General features: G+C 50.8%; 9 protein-coding genes across 9 annotated transcripts; 6 read left to right on the top strand and 3 right to left on the bottom strand.

The window, feature by feature from the left end:
• Positions 1–345: 345 nt before the first annotated feature.
• On the bottom strand, positions 346–2,121 carry K441DRAFT_703416 (NAD(P)-binding protein). Its single transcript, XM_067653474.1, has 4 exons — positions 1,700–2,121; positions 949–1,545; positions 737–899; positions 346–678 (listed from the first exon to the last, which is right to left on the bottom strand). Exons 1-3 carry the CDS (start codon positions 1,775–1,777, stop codon positions 738–740), a joined length of 837 nt encoding a protein of 278 aa, XP_067507861.1. The 5' UTR covers positions 1,778–2,121; the 3' UTR covers positions 346–678; position 737.
• A 1,495-nt stretch (positions 2,122–3,616) lies between these two features.
• On the top strand, positions 3,617–4,662 carry K441DRAFT_703415 (uncharacterized protein). The gene is made up of 3 exons (XM_067653473.1): positions 3,617–3,743; positions 3,794–4,186; positions 4,250–4,662. Exons 1-3 carry the CDS (start codon positions 3,728–3,730, stop codon positions 4,432–4,434), a joined length of 594 nt encoding a protein of 197 aa, XP_067507860.1. The 5' UTR covers positions 3,617–3,727; the 3' UTR covers positions 4,435–4,662.
• Positions 4,663–5,402: 740 nt separating this feature from the next.
• Positions 5,403–5,789, top strand: K441DRAFT_654484 (uncharacterized protein). The gene is made up of 2 exons (XM_067647689.1): positions 5,403–5,619; positions 5,676–5,789. The coding sequence occupies exons 1-2, from the start codon at positions 5,482–5,484 to the stop codon at positions 5,724–5,726; spliced, it is 189 nt and encodes a 62-aa protein (XP_067507859.1). The 5' UTR covers positions 5,403–5,481; the 3' UTR covers positions 5,727–5,789.
• Positions 5,790–6,303: 514 nt separating this feature from the next.
• K441DRAFT_654481 (uncharacterized protein) lies at positions 6,304–6,820 on the top strand. Its single transcript, XM_067647688.1, has one exon. It carries the CDS (start codon positions 6,501–6,503, stop codon positions 6,738–6,740), a length of 240 nt encoding a protein of 79 aa, XP_067507858.1. The 5' UTR covers positions 6,304–6,500; the 3' UTR covers positions 6,741–6,820.
• A 763-nt stretch (positions 6,821–7,583) lies between these two features.
• Positions 7,584–9,594, top strand: K441DRAFT_654480 (nucleotide-diphospho-sugar transferase). Its single transcript, XM_067647687.1, has 4 exons — positions 7,584–7,804; positions 7,856–7,912; positions 7,973–9,145; positions 9,217–9,594. Exons 1-4 carry the CDS (start codon positions 7,736–7,738, stop codon positions 9,241–9,243), a joined length of 1,326 nt encoding a protein of 441 aa, XP_067507857.1. The 5' UTR covers positions 7,584–7,735; the 3' UTR covers positions 9,244–9,594.
• A 1,252-nt stretch (positions 9,595–10,846) lies between these two features.
• Positions 10,847–11,918, top strand: K441DRAFT_654479 (Clavaminate synthase-like protein; the record flags this gene model as incomplete). The annotated part of the gene is made up of 1 exon (XM_067647686.1): positions 10,847–11,918. A coding segment is annotated over one exon (572 nt), but the record flags the coding sequence as incomplete, so codon positions are not given.
• K441DRAFT_508878 (uncharacterized protein) lies at positions 11,807–12,376 on the bottom strand (the record flags this gene model as incomplete). Its single annotated transcript, XM_067642078.1, has 1 exon — positions 11,807–12,376. A coding segment is annotated over one exon (570 nt), but the record flags the coding sequence as incomplete, so codon positions are not given.
• Positions 12,377–12,988: 612 nt separating this feature from the next.
• Positions 12,989–14,032, bottom strand: K441DRAFT_503463 (or F420H2 dehydrogenase; the record flags this gene model as incomplete). Its single annotated transcript, XM_067642033.1, has 4 exons — positions 12,989–13,036; positions 13,108–13,639; positions 13,691–13,827; positions 13,883–14,032. Coding segments are annotated over 4 exons (867 nt in total), but the record flags the coding sequence as incomplete, so codon positions are not given.
• Positions 14,033–14,427: 395 nt separating this feature from the next.
• Positions 14,428–17,084, top strand: K441DRAFT_544450 (uncharacterized protein; the record flags this gene model as incomplete). The annotated part of the gene is made up of 4 exons (XM_067642765.1): positions 14,428–14,547; positions 14,622–14,734; positions 14,791–15,165; positions 15,212–17,084. The coding sequence occupies 4 exons, from the start codon at positions 14,428–14,430 to the stop codon at positions 17,082–17,084; spliced, it is 2,481 nt and encodes an 826-aa protein (XP_067507853.1).
• Between the last annotated feature and the right edge of the window lie 3,442 nt (positions 17,085–20,526).

Genomic DNA, 20,526 nt, shown 5'->3' with positions numbered 1-20,526 from the left:
TGAATTACCCTTTCATGGCTGATGACGTTTCGTATATGCAGGGCAGGGCACAGACTCTCCTCGTAGACTTTTCAAAGCAAAATGATACTGAGGGTCTCTGGAGACCTTTATTGCCAGACCCGGGTCTGTTCAGCCAAAGAGCGGTGCTACGGGAGCTATCTTAACGTATGTCCTAGGCACGACTTTATCTATCCGCGTTGGTGAGTTGGCTATTGCCATGATAGATACGGTGTTGAATGGGACAGGCTCGAAAATACAGAGTAATCCTGAACTGCTTGAAAGAGGCAGAGCATTGTTGAAGGGGTGATTCATAAGAGAGTATGTGTTTGGATCAAAGAGAGCTGTATGCTTGCTATTTATAAGGGCTGATTGGGCCCTCCAAAATGCCCTTTTGTCCATTATCTACTTTGCGAAATTATTGATTAATACATGCCGTCGCATATATCCTCACTCTTTAGCCAAATCACCACTAGAAGAACACCTAATTATTTAATCTCACGAAGCCTAAACATCGACAGAGGAAAAACTAGGGAAAACTAGGGGGTTACAGGTGTGGCTTCGCCTGCTCCTCGCTCCAAGCCCAGAACTTCTCTGCAGTCCCGCTTCCGCCTTCTTCCTTCGATTTCGCCGCTTCTGCAATATCCTTTCGAATGTCTGCGAGTCGACCCCAAGGGATCACTATGAATACCATTAGTACCAACTATTTGGAGAACGGGATTAATTGTATACGACACACCTCATCCGCCAGACTGGCCCATTGAAATTTCCGGAGAAAGTCCAGCATATAGCTCGGTATATGCGCCATAAATCGGGGTATATGAAATCCGGTGCCCAAGCCATTTTGCCGGGCTGGATAGGTGACGCTGAAGTTCTGTTATCAAGTTTCCGGGATTCAAGCTCTGAGATTCTAATTAGGATAGCTTTTCGGCGAGATGAAGGTTAACGCACTAAACTGACGATCCTATCCTCCTTATGTAACCTGGAATACTGCTGAGAATGTAGCACATTACCTGCTTTGCTAACAGTATATTTTGTCGATGGTGATTGATCTTTCTTGTAATCTAGATTATTCATATCCAGACCACCTTTAGGAGATGCAAGTCCGGCCGCTAAGGAGGATACCCAAATGACCCTAACAGACCCGAGAGGAGCAGTCTGTGCAGTATGTGTGAGTATTGGCGTTAGAAGTTTGGTGAATAAGAATGGCGCCACGTTGTTCGTCCCCAGCTGAAGTTCGTAGCCTTGCTTAGTCTTCGAGCCTTGCGGTGGCATCATTACGCCAGCGTTGTTCCAGAGAACGTCGAGCTTGTCTTCTTTACTTAAGAACTCTTCCGCGGATTTCTTGATAGTGGTAAGATCGTTAAGGTCGAGGTGTAAGAATATAAGCTCGCCTTTCGACTTTGGGAGATTGGATTTAATCTGCTGAATGGCCTTCGAACCTTTGTCCTTTGAGCGACCTGCTACGTAAACCTTTGCATTGCGAGAGTAGAGGATCTGCGCAATCTCTTTGCCTACACCGGAAGTGGCACCAGTAACGATGAAAACCTACAGATATTAGCCCCTCTTTCCAGGATACAGTGACATACGAAGAATAAGGCAAGCCATGGGAAGCAGGCATGGGTGTTATCTCGAGGAGATAAACGAGACTTATGTTCCGACTAGAATGCTGTCTAGGGCACAAGAAGTCTTAGCAGCTTACCTTGCCAGCTTGATCTGTGACATCATTCTCAGAAAACTGCGGAGATGGTGGAAACATTTGACTGAGTGTGTTGCCCATATTGACGGTTAAAGAAAAGATCAAGGGGGTAAGTATGAGTAATTGTGTGTTACAGCAAATTACGAGGAGCACTCTTAAGTTAAATATTTTGGTTTCTCCGACGCTCGGCGGATGAGAGATTGTGTTAAAAGGGGCTGCACATGGACGTGATACCTATGCATACCGCGTTGGTACGCAGCATGGGTAGACCGATATTAGTCGACATTGTTATCAGATATTGAATTGTTCGCTGGGGCTTGTCCGCTGAGACTTCAGCCGTTTTGGCTATGTTCGGGATCGGAATCAGTCCTTGGAATCCAACAGACCTTAACTGTTAGTTGTAGACCTAAGAAAATCTTGTATAATTGAAGTGGTGAATACATCGAGCCTCTACTGAATTTCTTGAAATAGTGTGTATCGCGGGCACCTATTTAGTGAGGCGTAGAAGGACAGCGACTGGGTGTCTGTACAGCGTAGAAATAAGCGGCCGATATTGGCACATGCGCAACCACTAAAAATCGATTCCCGAAGATATATTACTACTCTAATACTTTGTCATTTGCTCATTACGTCTTTTATAATCGTGTAGACGCTTTATATAGTACTTGTATATATTCTAAATCATCTTCTAGTCCATCTCCTCCTCAAACAATCGTCGATTTTTGGTGGTTGCGCACGTGCCAATATCGGCCGCTTATTTCTACGCTGTACAGGGTGTTTATCTCATGAATCAGACGCTCCGCAGAAGATTTGTTCCGTGACATGGGATAACGCATAGACCCTCTTCTGGACCAATTAGAACAGCGCACTAATTTCAGCCCCCTGCGCACCCCTGTCACCTGACAAAATCTTCTGCGGAGCGTCTGAGAGCTTATGGGCGTCGCTTTGGTGAGAATTGAATGTTTTAAAAATCAAATTTTGTATATTTTTACGAGCGACGTCCTAACCACAAGACTTATTATATATTTTATTGATGCAATAGATTCTTTAGATAATTATATNTATATATTTATAAATTATAACCCCCTACTAAGAACACTAGGGGGCGAGATACATCGTNGTANAACGTAAGTTAGATATTGGATTTAAATGTTTACTAAAACCAACNAACTACCTATATCTAACTTCTCATAAAATAGAGCTAGAATATTACTATAATATAGAGGCGATAGAGGAGACAAAGGGCTTTTAGCTCGTACTATTTTAGAAGTAATTAGACATAGAGAAGTATGTAAGTTTTAGCAGTAAGGCAAGATTGCGATAAAATGGACTAAAACGACCGACTACCTATATCTAACTTCTCNTAGAATAGAGCTACGATATTGCTATAATATAGAGGCGATAGAGAAGAAAAAGAGCTTTTAGCTCGTATTATTTTAGAGATAATTAGACGTAGAGAAGTATATAAGGCATAGCAGTAAGGCAAAATTGCGACGAGAAAATGCGACCGANAAGAAAACACAACNAATAAGAAAAAATTGCAACTGANNTAACTAACTATATAATATAGCTACAACGTTATTATTTAATGCAATAGATAGAGAAATTAAAGAGCTCCTATCTTATAGTATTTTTATAATAACTAGACGTTATAAAAGGGTTAAGATACGCGTTNTNGTGGAAGAGTTATCGCCTAATAAAAAACTTTGAGTTCTTATACAAAGGGCGCCCATAAGCTCTCAGACCCTCGGGGAGAAATTCCTCTTAGTGTGATCTGATTGGTCCAGGAGTCCACAGGACTAGGGTAAGGTCCACAAGCGTAGCGCTAGTCTTTCCACGTCGTAGCGCAATTTCTCCCCGGGGGTCTGATTTATGAGATAACAGGGTGTGTCGGATGGAGGTCGGATCAAGGCGCTCGGACGCGGAGTTTAGCCAGGCACGACCCAATGACGACTCCTCCACGAGAAATAAATACACAACATTAGAGAGCTACCAATACACAATATTCTCTAACTTTGGCCCATCCTAGCAATGTCTGGCTACGAAGGCATGTAGCGACTACTATTCTAACCAGAAGAACATTCTAACTCGCCACAGTCGAGCATAACATCCCCGCGAACGAACCCAGGCCTGCCCGTCGCCCCGACCTATCCACCTTCTTCTCCACCCTCGAGCTTATCGATACGTCCGACGAGCAAGGTCATCACAATGTGCACGCACTACCTCAGCCCGACGATATGACCGCAGCGTACCGGCTGCTTGCGAACGCATTCGAGATGATGCGAGGTGGAGATTCTGGGCAGGAACAGCAGGATGGCGGAAACGATCTACTGGCGACTATGGTCCAAAGCTTAATGGAGAGTGCCAATGACCCGCCGCGCGAGCTGCAGGGCGTGCCAAATAGCTTTCTCGATGAGCTAGAAAGGGTGCCGAAGAAGGCGTTGAAGAAGACGGATACCTGTCCAATATGCTGCAACCCATTCCTTGATGGTAATACTCTAAGACTTGAACAAGGATATAAGATAATACAGAAGCTAATGGTGTCGCATGCAGATGAGTACCCACTTGTAGTTCAGTTACCTTGTCACAAAGATCACCGCTTCGATCTTGATTGCATACGGCCTTGGCTGAAGCTTAACTCTACTTGCCCGCTCGATCGCAAGGTTTTGACCAAGAAGGAGCCACCTGTGCTGGAGAAGGATGATGATGATGGCGAGTGGGACGATATGTATGCCTGATTTGAGGTGATAGAATTTACGAGTTGGCATTGCTTTGGAGTTTGGGGGTTGATTTTGGTCTGCATGATGATACTCACCATCTTGGCTCGTGAACAGATCTTTGGAGGTCTTGCGATGGAGAGTTGGGTTGTTTTGTATTTTGAAAACAAGAAAAAATACTCCTCCTTTACAGAGAGAACACTTTTCAACATGGCAAATTCGCATTGTCACAAATGATGTATGCTCCCTGACTCTCACTATTGATACTATCAGCCTGGCCTTTTTTTGCTAATGTTGCTATGACTAAATTTTCGCCCTTTCTCGTTTCATACCCTTTTCGTATGAGCAAACGGTATATCTGGCTGTTTAACTGTTGTGGAGAGACTTAAATGTTTTGATATCTTCTGGGCATTATCTGGGGGTAAGTATTTGAGTGTTGGAAGTTTTGAGGTTTACTAAATTAAGAAGCTGCCGGCGTCAATTTCAATATTAATATGTCTGCTGGAAGCGCGGCTTCTCCCAGGAGCAACACCCCGCTTGTCAGAGAATCTTACCTACTTTCTTGATGCGGAGGCAGTGGCCTTCTGTGCCTTCATTGTGCGATATTGTGAAACAGTTCCCCCCGGGCGAGCATAATCAACTAATAGATTTATTTGAGTATACTGCTGCCACTGGAAGGCCCAACAGTCACACCGACCTTTGGTTCGCCTCCGAAACTTGCCTATCTTTGGATGAATGCCAAACGCATTGCGTACATTTTGTGCTCCAAATGTCCAATGAAGACGCGGCGTCAGGCGGGCGTCCGAGACTCCCAGCATCCGAGTCATCGGCAGCCATGCTCGCTTAAAATGGCCGCTCTCTTACCTTGTTAGGCGGCTGCTGCGACGCGACGACGCCGCCCCCTTGCAGCAATTGGCGAGAGGGTCGTTGGCTTGTCCCATATGAGACTCACGAATCTGCTCGGTTTCCTACTTCCCAGCTTTTGGTCTTTCAGATTATCGGCTCAATTATAGCGGCACTTCCATATCTGGATTACTTCAAGAACAACCGAGAGCACATTCCTTAAACATGTTTGCAACAACCCATTTTTCGAAACCTATCTCCTTCTCTCGCTTTCAGCGCTTCTTCCTTATCGTCGCATTAATCCTCAACGGCATCGTCCTTCTCTACAAATTCGGCCCGAGAGGCTGGCTGCTACCGACTTCAGTAAGTAAAGCAACTCTTCGCCTCGCTAAATCACGTGCGCTAAACGGTTCCAAAAGCAATTCGAAGCCTTCGTGCCAGCCGCGAGAGTTGTGGCCTGGGAGCAGTGATGGAATGATGTGCTTGCTCCGAGGAGTTGCTACTTTAGCTTAACTCCTCCTGTACCTAGAGCCGCATGAGTGACGGCTCGTAGGTCTGAGGCGTGTTGAGCGCCTATGGATCCAAGTGATGGAAAACTGAGAATATCAGATTCTCAATTGGGGTGGTTGACCGTTTGGCCCACCCCGCGCTTCGATCCATGGAGTTGTCTTTTATATCATCATTCCATCTGTCAACTGCGAAATCCACGATCTCTACCGCAAGTTCCTCGCAGTTACGCGTGTTGGACCGGAATTTGTCGCAGATCGGATTGGTCGCCTTGGAAGAAAGGAGTTGGGCCACGTTGGATGTTGTCCTGGAGGTTCGATTGCCGAATCTTTACCAGGAGATAAGCGGTTGGGCAGGGAATCCTAGTCGAAGTTTGAGGGCCTCCAGACTAGGATACAGGGAATTGTATGCTATTGGACTGAGTAAAACGTACTCGCTGATTCAGGAGCTGATAAATGAGTTAGAATAGCAATTCTTTTGCCATTGTGTATGTCTAGAAGAGGCAATCAACCCACAGGTACTGCTCCCCAAAAGCCTCAACAAAATCCATAGCATCTTCAATCACCTGCGGCGCCTGTTCCTTTCGCAGAGAGTTATCACACTCGAAACGTTTCGCGTTGCTTTTCGTTGCTTGAAAGACTGGGACTCCACCCCAGACATGGGACAAGGCCATGTAGCACAGTTTGAGCGAATTTTAGCCAGACACCTTGTAGTGACGTAATGCTGATTGGATCGAGATGTCTCATGCCTGCTTGATGGATGTCCCGTTCGTCACAGTGGTTGCTATCGCATTCACGTGTGCAGGCGTGAATGTGTTTGATATGGATTTGTGCGGAGTCACGAGTATCCTTGGAATTTCGAGAACTAGTATAAACAACAGACTGGTAACCCAAATGCGGCTTGCTAGCCCTCAAGACAAATATATCCGTGCTTCTGGAACGAAGATCCGTGTATCAGGAGATGATGCAATTGCCTAAGATTGGACCTCGGGAGAGGGCGGGGGGAGACATTTAGTTTCACCTGCGAAAGGTGGAGTATGAGCCTTTGTGGACGCGGAGCTTTTGGACAGCATGTCGTAGACCATGCTGTATATTAAACATGTATGCTGTCTTTGAGATATATCATCGATAGAACCGAACACTATTGGGTTGATATCACGAAGACCAGCATTAAGAAATGCAAAGATTTCTACTGGATTATTGCAAATATGGTCGCAGCTCTATGACTTTTCTCTGATCGTTTCCCTAGTTTTATGGAATCGCTTGAAAACCTTAAGACGTGGAGAAATAAAAATGACGATATAATCTTTTGAGAAGCGATCAGACCTAGCTTCTTGAGCAGGCAGAGGAGAAGCGCATCGTCTAGTCGAAGGGAGTAGGGATGTCTGCCAATATTCAAAGGCTCCGGACTTGTTTGGGAGAATTACATGACTGAAATTTTGCAGGTGATTGAAAAGGGGAGACAGAAAAATGTATGAATACAAAGAGGCCGAGCGCCTTATATGCTGAAGGCTATCCTGTTCCCTGCGCCAGACTTGATAAACCCAAAGCTTTCTCAACTAACCTGTGGTTGGAACCATGAACTTCAGTGTGGCTCGGCTTAATGCCTTTACCTACCATTGCCGCCTTAACAATCCCAATAGACATTTCTGTAAGACCTCCTCAGCGAAATTCCATACGGCTTCATTGGAGCTGATGATAGGCTTGGCTACAGCTTGAGATTGACTCGTGTTTCGGAGTGGAAGACCTCGTGACGGATTTAGCTATTGTCGTTGGCGGCGAAGCCAGGCGTCGCGGGCCCTCACCGCCAAACGAACCACATGTTTTTTCTGGGGCACCACAACTTGGCCTCTCTGCTCTTGTCCCAACCCTCTGTCACCGAATTCCCTCTCCAAGCCGAACACCTTTAGGAGACCAACCGCCTGAACACCCAACATTTTGTCGTTCGAACTACTATTGACACCAATTCAACCATGAGTCTCCAACCTCCAAGTCTCAGGCCCAAAGGAGGTAATGTCCCTTCCACCAAAGCAGTTATTTTGGTATAGCAGCTCTTCGATAACCCACTACTCTACCATGTCTAACACAAGCAGGTGGGCGGACCTTCTCGAGGCACGAGGTTTAGGCCTTTGTCCATGGAATTGCCCAAGGTACAATTTTTTTTTGCTGGGAAGCATATGCCTTTTAAGTGCCAGCTAAATAAACCCTAGCCACTATTCCCTGTTGCGGGCCACCCTATAATTGAGCACTGCTTTGCAGCAATTTCCAAAGTCCCCGAGATCAAGGAAGTTTTCATCGTTGGCTACTACGACGAGTCCGTCTTCCGGGACTTCATTAAGGACGCCTCGAAAGATTTCCCCCACATCAGTGTTAAATACCTCCGAGAATACCAAGCGCTGGGCACGGCAGGCGGTCTATACCATTTCCGAGATGTCATACTGAAGGGCAGACCGGAGCGATTCTTCGTGCTGAATGCCGACGTCTGCTGTTCTTTCCCCCTCAACGAAATGCTCAAGCTGTTCGAGGACAAGGACGCAGAAGCGGTGATGCTTGGCACGAGGGTTCCCAACGAGTCGGCAACAAACTTCGGCTGCATCGTGTCGGACGCGCATACCAAGCGGGTGCTCCACTACGTCGAGAAGCCCGAGTCACACATCTCCAACCTCATCAACTGCGGCGTCTACCTGTTCTCCACGGAATGCATATTCCCCGCCATCCGCAGCGCCATCAAACGCCGCACGGAGCGTCCCAGGCTGCTCTCGTATCCCTCCTCGGAGAATCTCGAGTCCTCGTTCTACCAGGGCGAAGAAGAGGAGACAGAGAAGACGGAGGTGATCCGCTTGGAGCAGGACGTGCTGTCAGATATCGCGGACAGCAAGCAGTTTTTCGTGCTGGAAACAAAGGACTTCTGGCGTCAGATCAAGACGGCTGGCTCCGCCGTGCCAGCTAATGCTCTGTACCTCATGAAGGCTTACCAGTCCGGCTCGGAGGAGCTAGCAGCTCCCTCGGCCAACATCATCCCTCCAGTTTACATTCATCCGACTGCGACTGTTGACCCTACTGCGAAGCTTGGTCCTAACGTCTCAATTGGCCCGCGAAGCACTATTGGAGCGGGTGTGCGTATCAAGGAGTCAATTGTCCTGGAAGACTGTGAAATCAAGCATGATGCGTGCATTTTGTACACCATCGTTGGCTGGCACAGCAAGATTGGATGCTGGGCTCGTGTTGAGGGAACGCCAACGCCAATCAATAGCTACACGACCACCATCGTGAAGAACGGTGTCAAGGTCCAGAGCATTACAATTCTTGGAAAAGAATGTGGTGTGGGCGATGAAGTGCGGGTGCAGAATTGCGTGTGTCTGCCATACAAGGAGTTGAAGAGGGTTAGTATTCTCGCAATCCTTTCGATCTTTTGTCGTCTGGTGCGAGGAATATTTACTTACTTGAGATACAGGATGTCGCTAACGAAGTCATTATGTGAGTAATGTTATTTTGGGAATGATACCATGGCATACGAATAGCATTGTATGCTTGGGACGACATGGTTAGCAATGATTCAGGGTGGGTTATGTAGTTTGGAAGATGGTGGGTCAAAGATGGATCGGCCTGAAAAGTTCCCGGCACGTCAGAATTCATTAAGGCAGGAATGGTAGAAGCATTAATTGGCGTTCAACCTCTCGATAACTCTTCTTCACTCAAGACATGATCTGGACAATAAAGTGCCTATCACCGAATTTGATTGAGGCGGTTCTCTTCTTCAAACTTGTCAGACAACTTGCCCAGCTGGAATACCGTCTTAGCCTACAATACGTACTGGCCAGTCGATTGGCTTGCTGCATCGTTAGAATCGTTTTGAGGTATACTAGCTCAAACAAGGATTGTCGCAACCCTCGGCAAAATTGGTTCAGTTTTTTTTTCCTAATAGGCACCTCCAGCCTTACCTCAACAGGCATATCTACCCGAACGTTAATGGTTTGTATGTTCATAAAAGAAAAGCTGACTGCATCACCGTGATCCTCTATATAAACGAGGGCGATCGGTTTGGCGATTAAAGTCTTGAGCCCAAAGAGGTATAAAGCAGAGGCTGGATTCTACCAAGGACTAATAATCTCATGGCGATACTACAACCTCTATCTAAAGTAGCCGTCTTCTCTTGGGCGTTGTCCTCCCGCGTCTCCTACTTCTCCCACGTCCTCTCTCTGTAAAACAGCTCAATCCAGTCAGCTGGTGTAGTTGGCTCACCCGGACTCCAAGGTACCAATTCCTCTCGGCTCGATTGATTTGTCCAATGTTACTAAACACCAAGCTTGTTTGTTTGCTTGTCCATCAAGACCCTCCACTTATAAAATCACTCAGTTTCACTCTCCTCACACCTTCACTGTCACCTAAAACCTCTACTCCCTTCACTTCTCTCAGCTATCTCAGCTTCTCCACACTCTAACTTCTCCAACTCGCGCTCACGAAAACCCAGCAACAGGTACACACCAATCCTCACTCTCAACCATCCTCTCTCTGCTCACATGGACCTCACAAGCCCACCACTACCACCACTGCCACCCTCACAATGACCAACTCCACCCCAACCCCCCTCCCGTCTCTCCCCCTCATCTCCCTCGCCCCCTTCCTCACCCCCTCTTCTCCCCCCTCCGCCCGCCTCGCCGCCGCCACCGCCCTCGCCGCCGCCTGCACCAACTACGGCTTCTTCTACCTAACCGACCACGGCATCCCCGCCTCCACGACGTCGCGCGTGCTCTCCCTCGCGACCCAATTCTTCCAGCTCCCCACCGCCGAAAAGACGCGCATCGCCCGCCACGACGCCGGCGGCCCCGAGCACGGCGACGGCGCGCGCGGCTACCAGCCGCTTGGCGACAACGTCACCAAGGGCCGCAGGGACCGGCAGGAGGCGGTGGATTGGTATCGGGAGGTGCCGAGCGCCGGACCGCCGTATCCGTTGCTGCGGGGGCCGAACCTATGGCCAGAGAGGCCGGCGGAGCTGAGGGGGGTGTATGAGGCGTATGTCGGGGAGGTGCTGAGGGTTGGGGAAGTGCTGGTGAGGGCGATGGGGGTGGCGTTGGGCTGGGGCTGCGGCGGGGGCGGCGGGGATGCGGGGGCGGGAGGACGAGGAGGTGTTTGTGCGGCGGACGCGGGAGGCGTTCTGGGTCATGCGCATGATCGGGTATCCGGCGCTGGAGCCTGCCTCTCGGCCGGGCGGCGCGGACCGGGTGGGCGGTGGTGAGGCTGCGGCGGGGGACGACGGCGTCGAGCAGTTGTCGTGCGGCGAGCACACGGATTACGGCTGCGTGACGCTGCTGCTGGCGGATGCGACGGTCGGCGCGCTGCAGGTCCAGCTCAAGGACGGGGCGTGGATCAATGCGGACCCGGTGCCTGGAGCCTTTGTCGTCAATATCGGCGATATGATGGAGACGTGGACGAATGGGCTGTGGAAGAGCACGATGCATCGCGTCATTCATCGCGGTGAGGGGTTTAGGGTCAGCGTGCCGTTCTTCTATGAGCCGGATTGGGATGCGGTGGTTAGGCCGTTGAGGAAGTGTGTGGAGAGGACTGGAGGGGTGGAGCTGTATCCTCCGGTTAAGTATGGGGATCACTTGACGCTGAAGGCGCTGAATAACTTCTATGCGGAGGAGAAAGGGGATGATTGATGTTTGGACGGGTTCTCGGGTCGGGATATGGGCGTAAGGATATCAGCTCAAACAAAAAGCTCTGGGGTGTTTGATGGCACTCAAAATACTCTTCGGTGGTAAATTTGCATTCGGAATGGGCATTGTGGCAGGCATGGCCTTGGGTGGAGATGGTTCATAGTTTTGGGACTCATGGTGGCAGTACTGAGATGTGACTGATGCCTCTTTCAAAGGCTAGGAAAAGGCTGGAACCTCAAGGTAGAATTCCAGTCTACTAAATACCGCACTTTTATAATAAAAGCCAATAGCCTTGAGCATTTACCTGTAGTCCACTAACCGTGCTTGATCCACCACTTAACGCCCTTCCTCTTCCGATCCCAGCTCCCACAACCTCACCTCCGCCCTCAACCCCTCCTCCCGCGCCTGACCCGGCCTCGCCGCATACGCTCCAACCCCAACCTCCCACCCCTCCTCCACCGCAAAAAACCACGCCACCTCCCGCAACGGCGTACGCTTCACCACCGCCCCTTCTGAGTCCAGCTCGAGAGCATACACCCACAGGCTCGTCCCATGCGCATCCGTCTCGCGGCGCGCCTCAACAGTCGCGGCGACGGGAGCAGCGGCGGCGGCAGCGGGCAGAGGCGTAACGCTCCAGTCGGCCCAGCTGTCGCACGCAACGGTGCTGAGCCAGGGGACGCTGTCGGCGAACTCGACGCCGGTTTTCAGCCACTTGTCTGGCGCGGCGTCGGTGGCTTCAGTGGCTGTGGTGGGAGTGGGAGTGCGGCGGAGGTGGAGGAGCAGGCCGGCTTGGTCGTATTGTGTTAGGGATGAGGTTGGTGGGAGGGTGAGGGTGAGGCGGGCACGCTGGAAGGAGCGGAGGGGTTGGAAGAGGAGGGGGGAAGGGTGCGTGGGCGCGTTGAGGATGTTGGTGTTCGGTGGTTTGCGCCAAATGTCGGTGCCGGGGGGTGCGGTGAGAGTAGTGGTGGTGGACATGTTTGGTTTTCTGGAGAGGTGGGATGGAGTGGATGAGAAGGTATTAATTGGGACTGAAGTGGTAGAGTGAGGCGGAGTTGAACGAAAGAATGTGACTTGACAAGATTGCCGTGGCTTTGTAGATTTGTGTATAAATAGCGTGTAACAATGAGTGATGGTAATGTTTTTCGGCGGGGTGAGAAAATTGAGGTCTTATATATCAAAGGCTGCGTTTGAAGGGTGAATGTAACTATGACTCTAAACTCGGCTGACGGGATATTTTTCCGTAATCCAGTAACTGCAACACGGTGCGGGGGTTTCTTGGCGGCAGATGACCTGTTTAATTTGTCAAAAGTTGCGAGAATACCATTCTAGAAGATTATGCAACTGTTTATGTGGTAGGTTGAGATCGTGAGGTTGCAGAAATACGCAAAATGTAAGGGTACTAATTAGCGAAAAGCTTAGAATGTGCATATGAAATCTCAGAATCTGTATTTGGTCCTTGACACATAGATTTTCATAGGCAAATCTAGAAGCCGCGGTTTAATAAAGAAACAGACAGCTCTTGTTTTACGGATATATATATACACTGTACATGCTGTGGGGTGTCTATTTCTTTCCCTCCTCCTTAGGCGATTCCGGCTTAGGTGTAGGCAATTTGAACTGAATAAAGTCAGAAATTTGTTTCGCTTATAAGCACTTGTGAATCGGAAATGGCAAAGGATTGAATATACCTGGTCTGGTTGCCTGTCCTCTCCTGGTCCAACTGGTTCCCAGGCAGTAGAACCACCCCGGAAATTCCTAAAAGCCTGGGTCATCTCCAGTGGTTCCACAACAATTCGCTTCTTCTCCTCATCATATCTTATCTCAGTGTATCCAGTCATCGGGAAATCTTTCCTCAATGGATGACCGTCAAATCCGTAGTCAGTCATGATTCGTCTCAGATCGGGATGTCCAACGAAGAATACACCGAAAAGGTCATACACCTCCCGCTCATACCAGTTCGCTCCATCGTATAGATCGCATATGCTGGGAACCGGGGTGGCTTCGTCAGCATATGTCTTGACCCTTATGCGAGAATTGTGCCGGATGCTGAGCATGTTGTAGACAATTTCGAAGCGTTGGTCCTTCGTCGGGTAGTCAACGGCAGTGATATCACTAACTTGAGTGAACTCTGCAGCGGTGTGATATTTGAGGAAGGTGAACACGGGGATGACACCAGATGGTGCGATGCAGATGCTCAGCTCGTCCTTCCAGACGGTAAATCTGCAGTGCTTTTGTTAAAGAGGCTCTCTAACGACATTTTGGCACACGCACTGCTGGATATATTTTGGCAAGCAGGACATCAAATATTGTCCATATTTATGGAGAGCTTGTCCCTTCTCTTCGTATCTGTCGGCTGGATTGACGATCGGAGCCTTGAGCTTGCTTGGCGTCGGGTCTCGCGGTGCAAACTGCATTCCAGCTTAGGATGGTGAGGAGAAAGCATGAGTATCAATTGAGGATTACCCGTAGATTCGGTGTCTCAGACGTATCTGAAGCCACCTGCTTAGATCGAAGAGTTGTAGTTGCGAAAGCTCGAATACAGAGGGAGCTGGAGCTGGCGGCGCAGCGGACGGCGGAGGCCAATGGCCTGCTCACAGACAGCCTGAGAGCCATTTGTAGAGTGGAGGGAAGAAGGGAGTGCTGCAGTGGTTTGGCAGCCCGGATGGACTGTGTGGTAGAGGCCAATGGATTCGCTCAACACCATGATATTCACCAACCGAGAAGCGTCGGGTTTGGGATGGCGGCTTGTTCCGTTGGGCACGTGATGGGTCGAGGACTTGGCGTCGCATCGGCTGTTGTCTCGACTTTCTTCTCTCCCTGTCATCCAAACTCACCAACCCCATCTCTTTATGATCTTTCACGTCTCACGGCCGGCGTTTGTCTCTTTCTTTGCCGCTCCCCTTGTATTATTTTGGTAGCGACAGCCCGTCTCATACCCGTATCCCTTCTTTGGGCATCATCTCCTTTTGACCGCCACCGCTCCACTTTGAACAGCTCACCACATCACCATGTCTCGCGCACAACAAGACCAGTTCGTCGATGATGACGAAGAAGAAGTCTGCCCATTATGCGTCGAAGAGTTCGATCTATCGGACAAGAACTTCCGTCCGTGTCCTTGCGGCTACCAGGTACGAGTTTTTCCAAAAGCTGCGACGGCCTCTTTTCGAGTCGGGCCTCCGCCACTAACGCTTTTATCACTTAGATATGTCAATTCTGCTACAACAACATTAAGACAACGATGAATGGGCTATGTCCCGCTTGCCGAAGACCTTATGACGAAAAGAGCATCGAGTTTAAGGGAATTACCGCCGAAGAGTGAGCCCCGCCTTCTCGCCTTATATTCTTGCTTAATGTGATTTAACACTGTACAGACTGGCGATGCACAGAGCCGAGATAGCTCAGAAGGCAAAAAAGAATGCTGCGCTACGGCAGAAAGAGGCGCAGAAGCGCGAAGCAGATTCGCTAAGTCGAAAACACCTCGCTGGGCTTCGAGTTGTTCAGAAAAACCTCGTTTATGTCACTGGACTTACTCCAACAATACGAGAAGACCGCCTCCTTGAGACTTTACGCGGCAATGATTACTTTGGCCAATATGGGAAAATCATTAAAATAGTCGTCAGCAAGGCAAAGGACACCTCTCATGCACAACAGTCGGTAGGGGTATATGTCACGTTTGCCCGTAAGGAGGACGCTGCCACTTGTATTGCAGCTGTGGACGGGTCGCCAAATGGAGACAGGACACTAAGGTATGGTCATCCGCTCAACTCACATCGCAAATTAACATTCATGCAGGGCGCAATACGGAACAACGAAATACTGCTCGGCGTATCTGCGGAACGAAACATGTAACAATCGCAACTGCATGTTCCTCCACGAACCCGGAGAAGAGAATGATAGCTTCACACGCCAAGATCTTTCTTCCATGAACGTCATATCGACACAACAACCGGCTCAATCCCTTGCTCCTCACCCAACATCTCATCCTCTTCAATCCCAACCGCCGCCGCAACGAGCGCCACATAATATCGCTGCCGCTACTCAGCCTATGAATAGGCAAGAAAGTAATGATAGTCCTGCTAGTCCGACACAGAGCAATGGGGATGGGTCCGCTCTGCCATCAACAGCGAACTGGGGTAGCAAGACGACTCAAGATCGGCGAGCGAGTCGATCAACGAATGTCTCTAGTTCTAGTCCAATGGGTTCTCATGCCGTCCCGGAGACTCAGACACCCGAGGTAATCAGCTCTGAGCCGGAGTCCAAAAAGGAAAAGGAAACGGAAAAAGACAAGGAGGTTTCTCAAAAGTCATCACAACCTTCGACATCTTCAACCCCTCAACCACCATCATCATCCCCTTCGCCTATCTCGCGTGTTCAGAAGCCCCGCGTACCCCACCTGGATGGACTACTGAAGGCGATTTCGAACCCAGATTTCAAATTTGTATTCTCTACCACTGCGATGAGTCCTGGTGACTTCGAAGTTGTTACCCATTTCCCTCAAATGCTTGATCCAAATGGTGGTGCAAAACGACGTGCGATGAAGGACAAAGAGAAAGATCTGGAACATCAAAGACAAGAGGCTGAAACCCAAGCTGCATTACAAGCCGCTTCTACGACTGAACCAGAAGAAAACCCTGAAGGCGGTAGCTTGCAGCTTGGAGGGGAGCCTGAAGAAACGCAAGAGACAGGTGGTGGTCACGGTCAGCAGCTTGCCATAGCACCACCTTCACAACATAATCTTGGAGTTGGTCTAGGATTTGGGCAGAATTCTTCGCTAGCAGATGACTTTGCAAATCTTGGTATCAGCAGCAGAGGCCTAACTGCTCAACAACAGCAGCAGCTCCTCCTATTCAAAGGCGCAGCACCTCAATCTTCTGCTCTCTTGAGTGCATTCCAAGGCAACCAAGGCCAACAGCAAAGTCACATACTGCAAACTAGCGCCTCGGGTCATGCAAGACACACCTCTAGGTTCAGTTTCGCAAATGACAACGCTTCAGCTTCAGCAGCTATCCAGCCGGTCGCGAACGCAAAACTTATGAACCAACAGTCCTCCATGATGCCTAAGAATACCAACCATTTCAACCAGCTTTCTCAGCATCAACAGCTAGGGAACCAATTCTACACGAGTGGTGTCCAAGGTCCGCCGCCAGGCTTGAAGGCAACAGGAACGCCTCCAGTTAGTGGAGGAGGCATGTTCGGCCAAGGCCATGGATTTGCTACTGGAGGCTTAGGCTATGGTGCAAATGCGGCGGGCAGGAACGCAAATGATGCGATGTATCAAGAGTTGTTTCGTAACCGAGGCGGTGATGCCGGTCGGATGCCTGATGCTGGAAAGCGTGAGTCAATGTTTCCTTCTTTTCTTCATCAACACCCCACGACCTCCACGCCAGCCCCTACCCCTGGCATTTTGACCTTCCCTTACGGTGGACCCTCGCCTGGTGCATACCAGGAATCTGGTTCACAAAAGCAAAAGAAAAAGGGAAAGAAGCACAGGCATGCTAACACTTCCTCCTCCGGGGGAGGTGGTGTAGTTGATGTTGCAGACCCGAGTATCTTACAGGCGAGGTTGCATCAGGGAGGAGCCATGGTTGGGCAGGGACTGTACGCTGGCCAAGGTCAAGGTGGGTTTTCTTCCATGTATGCCAATAATTACGTCGGGAGGTGGTAGCCGGCTTCCCTTTCCACACATTCTATCTTTGACCACTGGTCGTTTTCTGTGTTTTTAAATTCTACTTCACGATGGTTGCATGGCGTTTTCTCGGAACTGGGCAAAGCGAAGCATCGGCAAATACCAAAGTAAATTGGCTACTGGGACTGCCTGAGGCGTTTTTAATGGCTCTTTGTCTTTCATGGGGGATTTCTGGTCCTTGGCATCTCGGCATGGTACTTGCTGCTTTTCAATACCTTGATCTGTTTTTTTCTGTTGAGCTTATGGGCAAGCGATGCTGCCTTCGCCAGGTCCGTACGCCACACTCTCTCGTCGTCTTCGTCATGGCCATCATATGTACGTAAAATCCCCTTCCAGCCGATCTCGTAGAGACGGCAGTTACTCACGATTTAATTAGATTAGATGGCCCCATTCGTTTTTCTGCTTTATTCACGTGACGAGACGGCTGAGAGAGGTTGTAGCGATAGACACCGTTGCACCTATGCCGTTATTCTTGCTCCTTTGTAGTCTAGGAGATTCTCTTCTGTTGCCCATCGCCATCGTCTGCACCTTCGCTCAACTTCCGAGCCATTCGCTTCAGTATAGCAGTATTCGCTGACGTTCTTGATTATTTAGATGAACAAGAATTCGCACTATCAGAGCAAGCCTCACGCAGCGTAGATGCCCTCGTCAACGATATAGACACTGACTCCCTAATGGGTCTGCCAACCTCGGGAAGCCGTATCCTCGAGCAACCACGCCGCTCGACGCCCACGATACCGCCCGGGTTTTCAGCCCCAGCTACCCCGAGGCTTCCAGCTGACCAACCCCTTCGCCCAATTTCGCGAACTGCAATGACCACTATTACTCCCGCTGTCCCTGTAATCCCAGCTACTCCACTTAGAATAGCTACACCCGTGAAGCCTAGGAAAGACAAGAAACCTGCAGACATATCTGAAGATCATACTGGTATAGGTGCTAGTGGCAAGACTTATGTATCAGACAGTCCGGCAAGCCTTGACAGGAACAAAGCAGGACAGAGATCCACTGCCTCAAAATCAGATCAGCCTACTGCTAAGACACCCATGGGCACTCCAGACAAGACTAACCAACTGAAGAAAGATATTAAGCTCACGGGTGATAGTTCGATTCCATCAGAAGTTATGAATCTGAAGTTACCATCGAAGGTTGAGAGTAGATCGAAGAGGATGATTTCAGATTCTACACCAATTACAAAGATAAGCTCTACCCCGAGTGCAGAGTTGAGTCCCCAGAAGGGGACGAAATCAACATCGAAGACTGCCTCTGGCTCGACGAAGCGTCAGCCTCCTGGCAGACTCGATATTTCCGCAGCTACTAAACTATCTGACAAGTATGTGAATGAGTCTCCAGCTACCTCAACGGCTATAAAGTTGGACACGCAAGCCAAAAACCCTCGCGCTGTCTCGCTTGCTTCAACAGCTTCACATCCGCCGAGTCCAGCTATTCCATCGACAGGTTCACCCGTGAAACGAACAGCGCCGAGGACTATTCGTGTCTTACCTATGCCTAAGTCGGAGAATCCGCCTCCGCTGTCCGCTTCATCTGCTGCATCCGTACCACCGCTCCCTACCGTTGGTAAGCTGCGCTCAAGACAAGCGAGTGTCACGTCCATCAATCAACCTGGCACTCCGGCTAGTGAATTCGTATCAGACAATGCATCTGTAACCTCGACTTCTATCTCACGAGCCAACTCGCCGCCAGCTGGAGGTAAAGTTGGCTCAGCACCTATCAGAAAGAAGACAAAGACACAAGCAAAGAAGGAGCGCCAGGAGCGCGCGAAGCAAATCGCCGAAGAGAAAATAATGGTAATGGAGGATTTTGTGAAATCATCTGACCCAGAGCCCGTGCAAGCTCCTATTATTGGGCGTAAGAAGAAAGCCAAGAAGCAAGTCGGCGGCAGTGCGACTGTTGCATCTACACCAACCCTCAGCCGTCCATCTTCATCCAAATCCACCAAACGTGAGAAGGCAGAAGAGGAACGTGAGGCAGCTGAATCGTCAAGTTCCGCTCCAGCGCCTGCTGTGAAGTCGTCCGCCCCTACGGCGAAGAAGTCGTCGCCAGTCAAACCTTCATCACCACGCAAATCCTCGCCGGCGCCCGATGACCCGTCCAGCTCCAACAAGCCAACCCAACCTCAACCCCAACCGACCGCCGCGTCTATCCTCGCAGACCTCCAGCGCACAGGCGAACTCCTCGCCTCAACCCTCGAGTTCTTCAAACCGCTCTCCTCGTCCCTCTCCCACCGTACTGCCTCCCCGGTCTCTCCCTGCACAGACGCGAACGGCATGCCCTCGCCACCGGACTTAAAGATCCACTTCTCAGAAGCGGACCTCGACGCGCTCACGAAGAAACTCCCCGTCCACCTCGGCGGCGACGACGGCAAAACCTCCTCGCGCACGCTCATCACGCCGCAAGGCAAGTTCCTGTGGGGCCTAAGCAAAGAGCTCGAAGAGCGGGTCCTCGAGCTCGAGAAGCGCGTCGAAGAAGTCCGCGGCGTCGGGCGCTGGCGGCCGCGCAACGCGAGCGGCCGCAAGCCCGCAGCAGACACGCAAGGCACGCTTGGCGGGCGCAAAGCCAAGAGGGGCGGAGGAGGCGGCAGCAACGGAGGCGACTTCCGCACCGATGTGCTCCCCGCTATCGCCACGGCGCTGAAAGAGGCCGGCGCGAAGCTCGGCAAACAACAACAGCAGCAGCAGCAAGCATCCGCCACCCCCACCTCTGGCTCCGGCTCTGGCGCTGGCGCTGGCTCCTCGGCCTCCGCCGCCGCCGCCGCCACCGCCAAGTCCGCCGCCGCCCAGAAACACCACATGTCCTTCGACGACGCCCTAGGCTACCTGAACCAATGGGTCCTGCCGGCCACTGACCCGGCTTCCAGCGGCGGGCTGCCCAGCGCCCACCACCATCACCACCATCACCATCACCATCAGCCGCAGCAACCCAGCGTCGGCCCCCCGCCACCCACTTCCACCGCCTCCCTCCTCAGCGCCGCCAAACTCGCCGCCGGCAGCGGCAGCGGCGGTGCAACCGCGCTTCCGATCCCGGACCTGGAAAACCTGGGCGTGTTCGCGGCGGAGGTGCTGGGGGGTTATGTCGTGCAAGGGCTCGAGGCGCTGGTGGGGGTCGGGGCGGGGGTGGGCGGGACGACGTTCGGGCCTGCGTCCACGGGCACGGGCACGGGATCCGGGGCCGGTGGGGAGGGTGGTGGTGGAGGCAGGGGGGGAGGGGGCGCGGGCGGGGTGTTGGGGGTTGAGGAGGCGGAGCAGGCGATGCTACAGAGTCGGCGCGAGGCGGAGCAGTTGGAGAAGAAGGTTAATGCGCTCGTGAAGCGGAATCGGCGCGTTTTGTCCGGGGCGGTAGGGGGGGGTAGGTTGGGGTTGGGGGTTCGTTTGGTGGATTTGGAGGAGGGTGAGAGAATGAGAGG

This window comes from Cenococcum geophilum (assembly GCF_001692895.1).
Source record: "Cenococcum geophilum 1.58 unplaced genomic scaffold K441scaffold_7, whole genome shotgun sequence".
In the NCBI taxonomy this organism is placed as follows: domain Eukaryota; kingdom Fungi; phylum Ascomycota; class Dothideomycetes; order Gloniales; family Gloniaceae; genus Cenococcum; species Cenococcum geophilum.
This window is presented reverse-complemented; position numbering and strand designations above follow the sequence as displayed.

Coding starts and splice junctions, on each gene's coding strand:
- K441DRAFT_654480 (XM_067647687.1), top strand. CDS start 7,736: ATGAGTCTCCAACCTCCAAGTCTCAGGCCCAAAGGAGGTAATGTCCCT. Junction 7,805..7,855: donor CCACCAAAGCAGTTATTTTG/GTATAGCAGCTC, acceptor TAACACAAGCAG/GTGGGCGGACCTTCTCGAGG. Junction 7,913..7,972: donor TGTCCATGGAATTGCCCAAG/GTACAATTTTTT, acceptor AATAAACCCTAG/CCACTATTCCCTGTTGCGGG.
- K441DRAFT_654481 (XM_067647688.1), top strand. CDS start 6,501: ATGTCTCATGCCTGCTTGATGGATGTCCCGTTCGTCACAGTGGTTGCT.
- K441DRAFT_703416 (XM_067653474.1), bottom strand. CDS start 1,777: ATGGGCAACACACTCAGTCAAATGTTTCCACCATCTCCGCAGTTTTCT. Junction 1,546..1,699: donor TCACAGATCAAGCTGGCAAG/GTAAGCTGCTAA, acceptor TAATATCTGTAG/GTTTTCATCGTTACTGGTGC. Junction 900..948: donor AGGATAGGATCGTCAGTTTA/GTGCGTTAACCT, acceptor TTAGAATCTCAG/AGCTTGAATCCCGGAAACTT.
- K441DRAFT_654484 (XM_067647689.1), top strand. CDS start 5,482: ATGTTTGCAACAACCCATTTTTCGAAACCTATCTCCTTCTCTCGCTTT. Junction 5,620..5,675: donor GCTGGCTGCTACCGACTTCA/GTAAGTAAAGCA, acceptor CGGTTCCAAAAG/CAATTCGAAGCCTTCGTGCC.
- K441DRAFT_703415 (XM_067653473.1), top strand. Junction 4,187..4,249: donor CTGCAACCCATTCCTTGATG/GTAATACTCTAA, acceptor TGTCGCATGCAG/ATGAGTACCCACTTGTAGTT.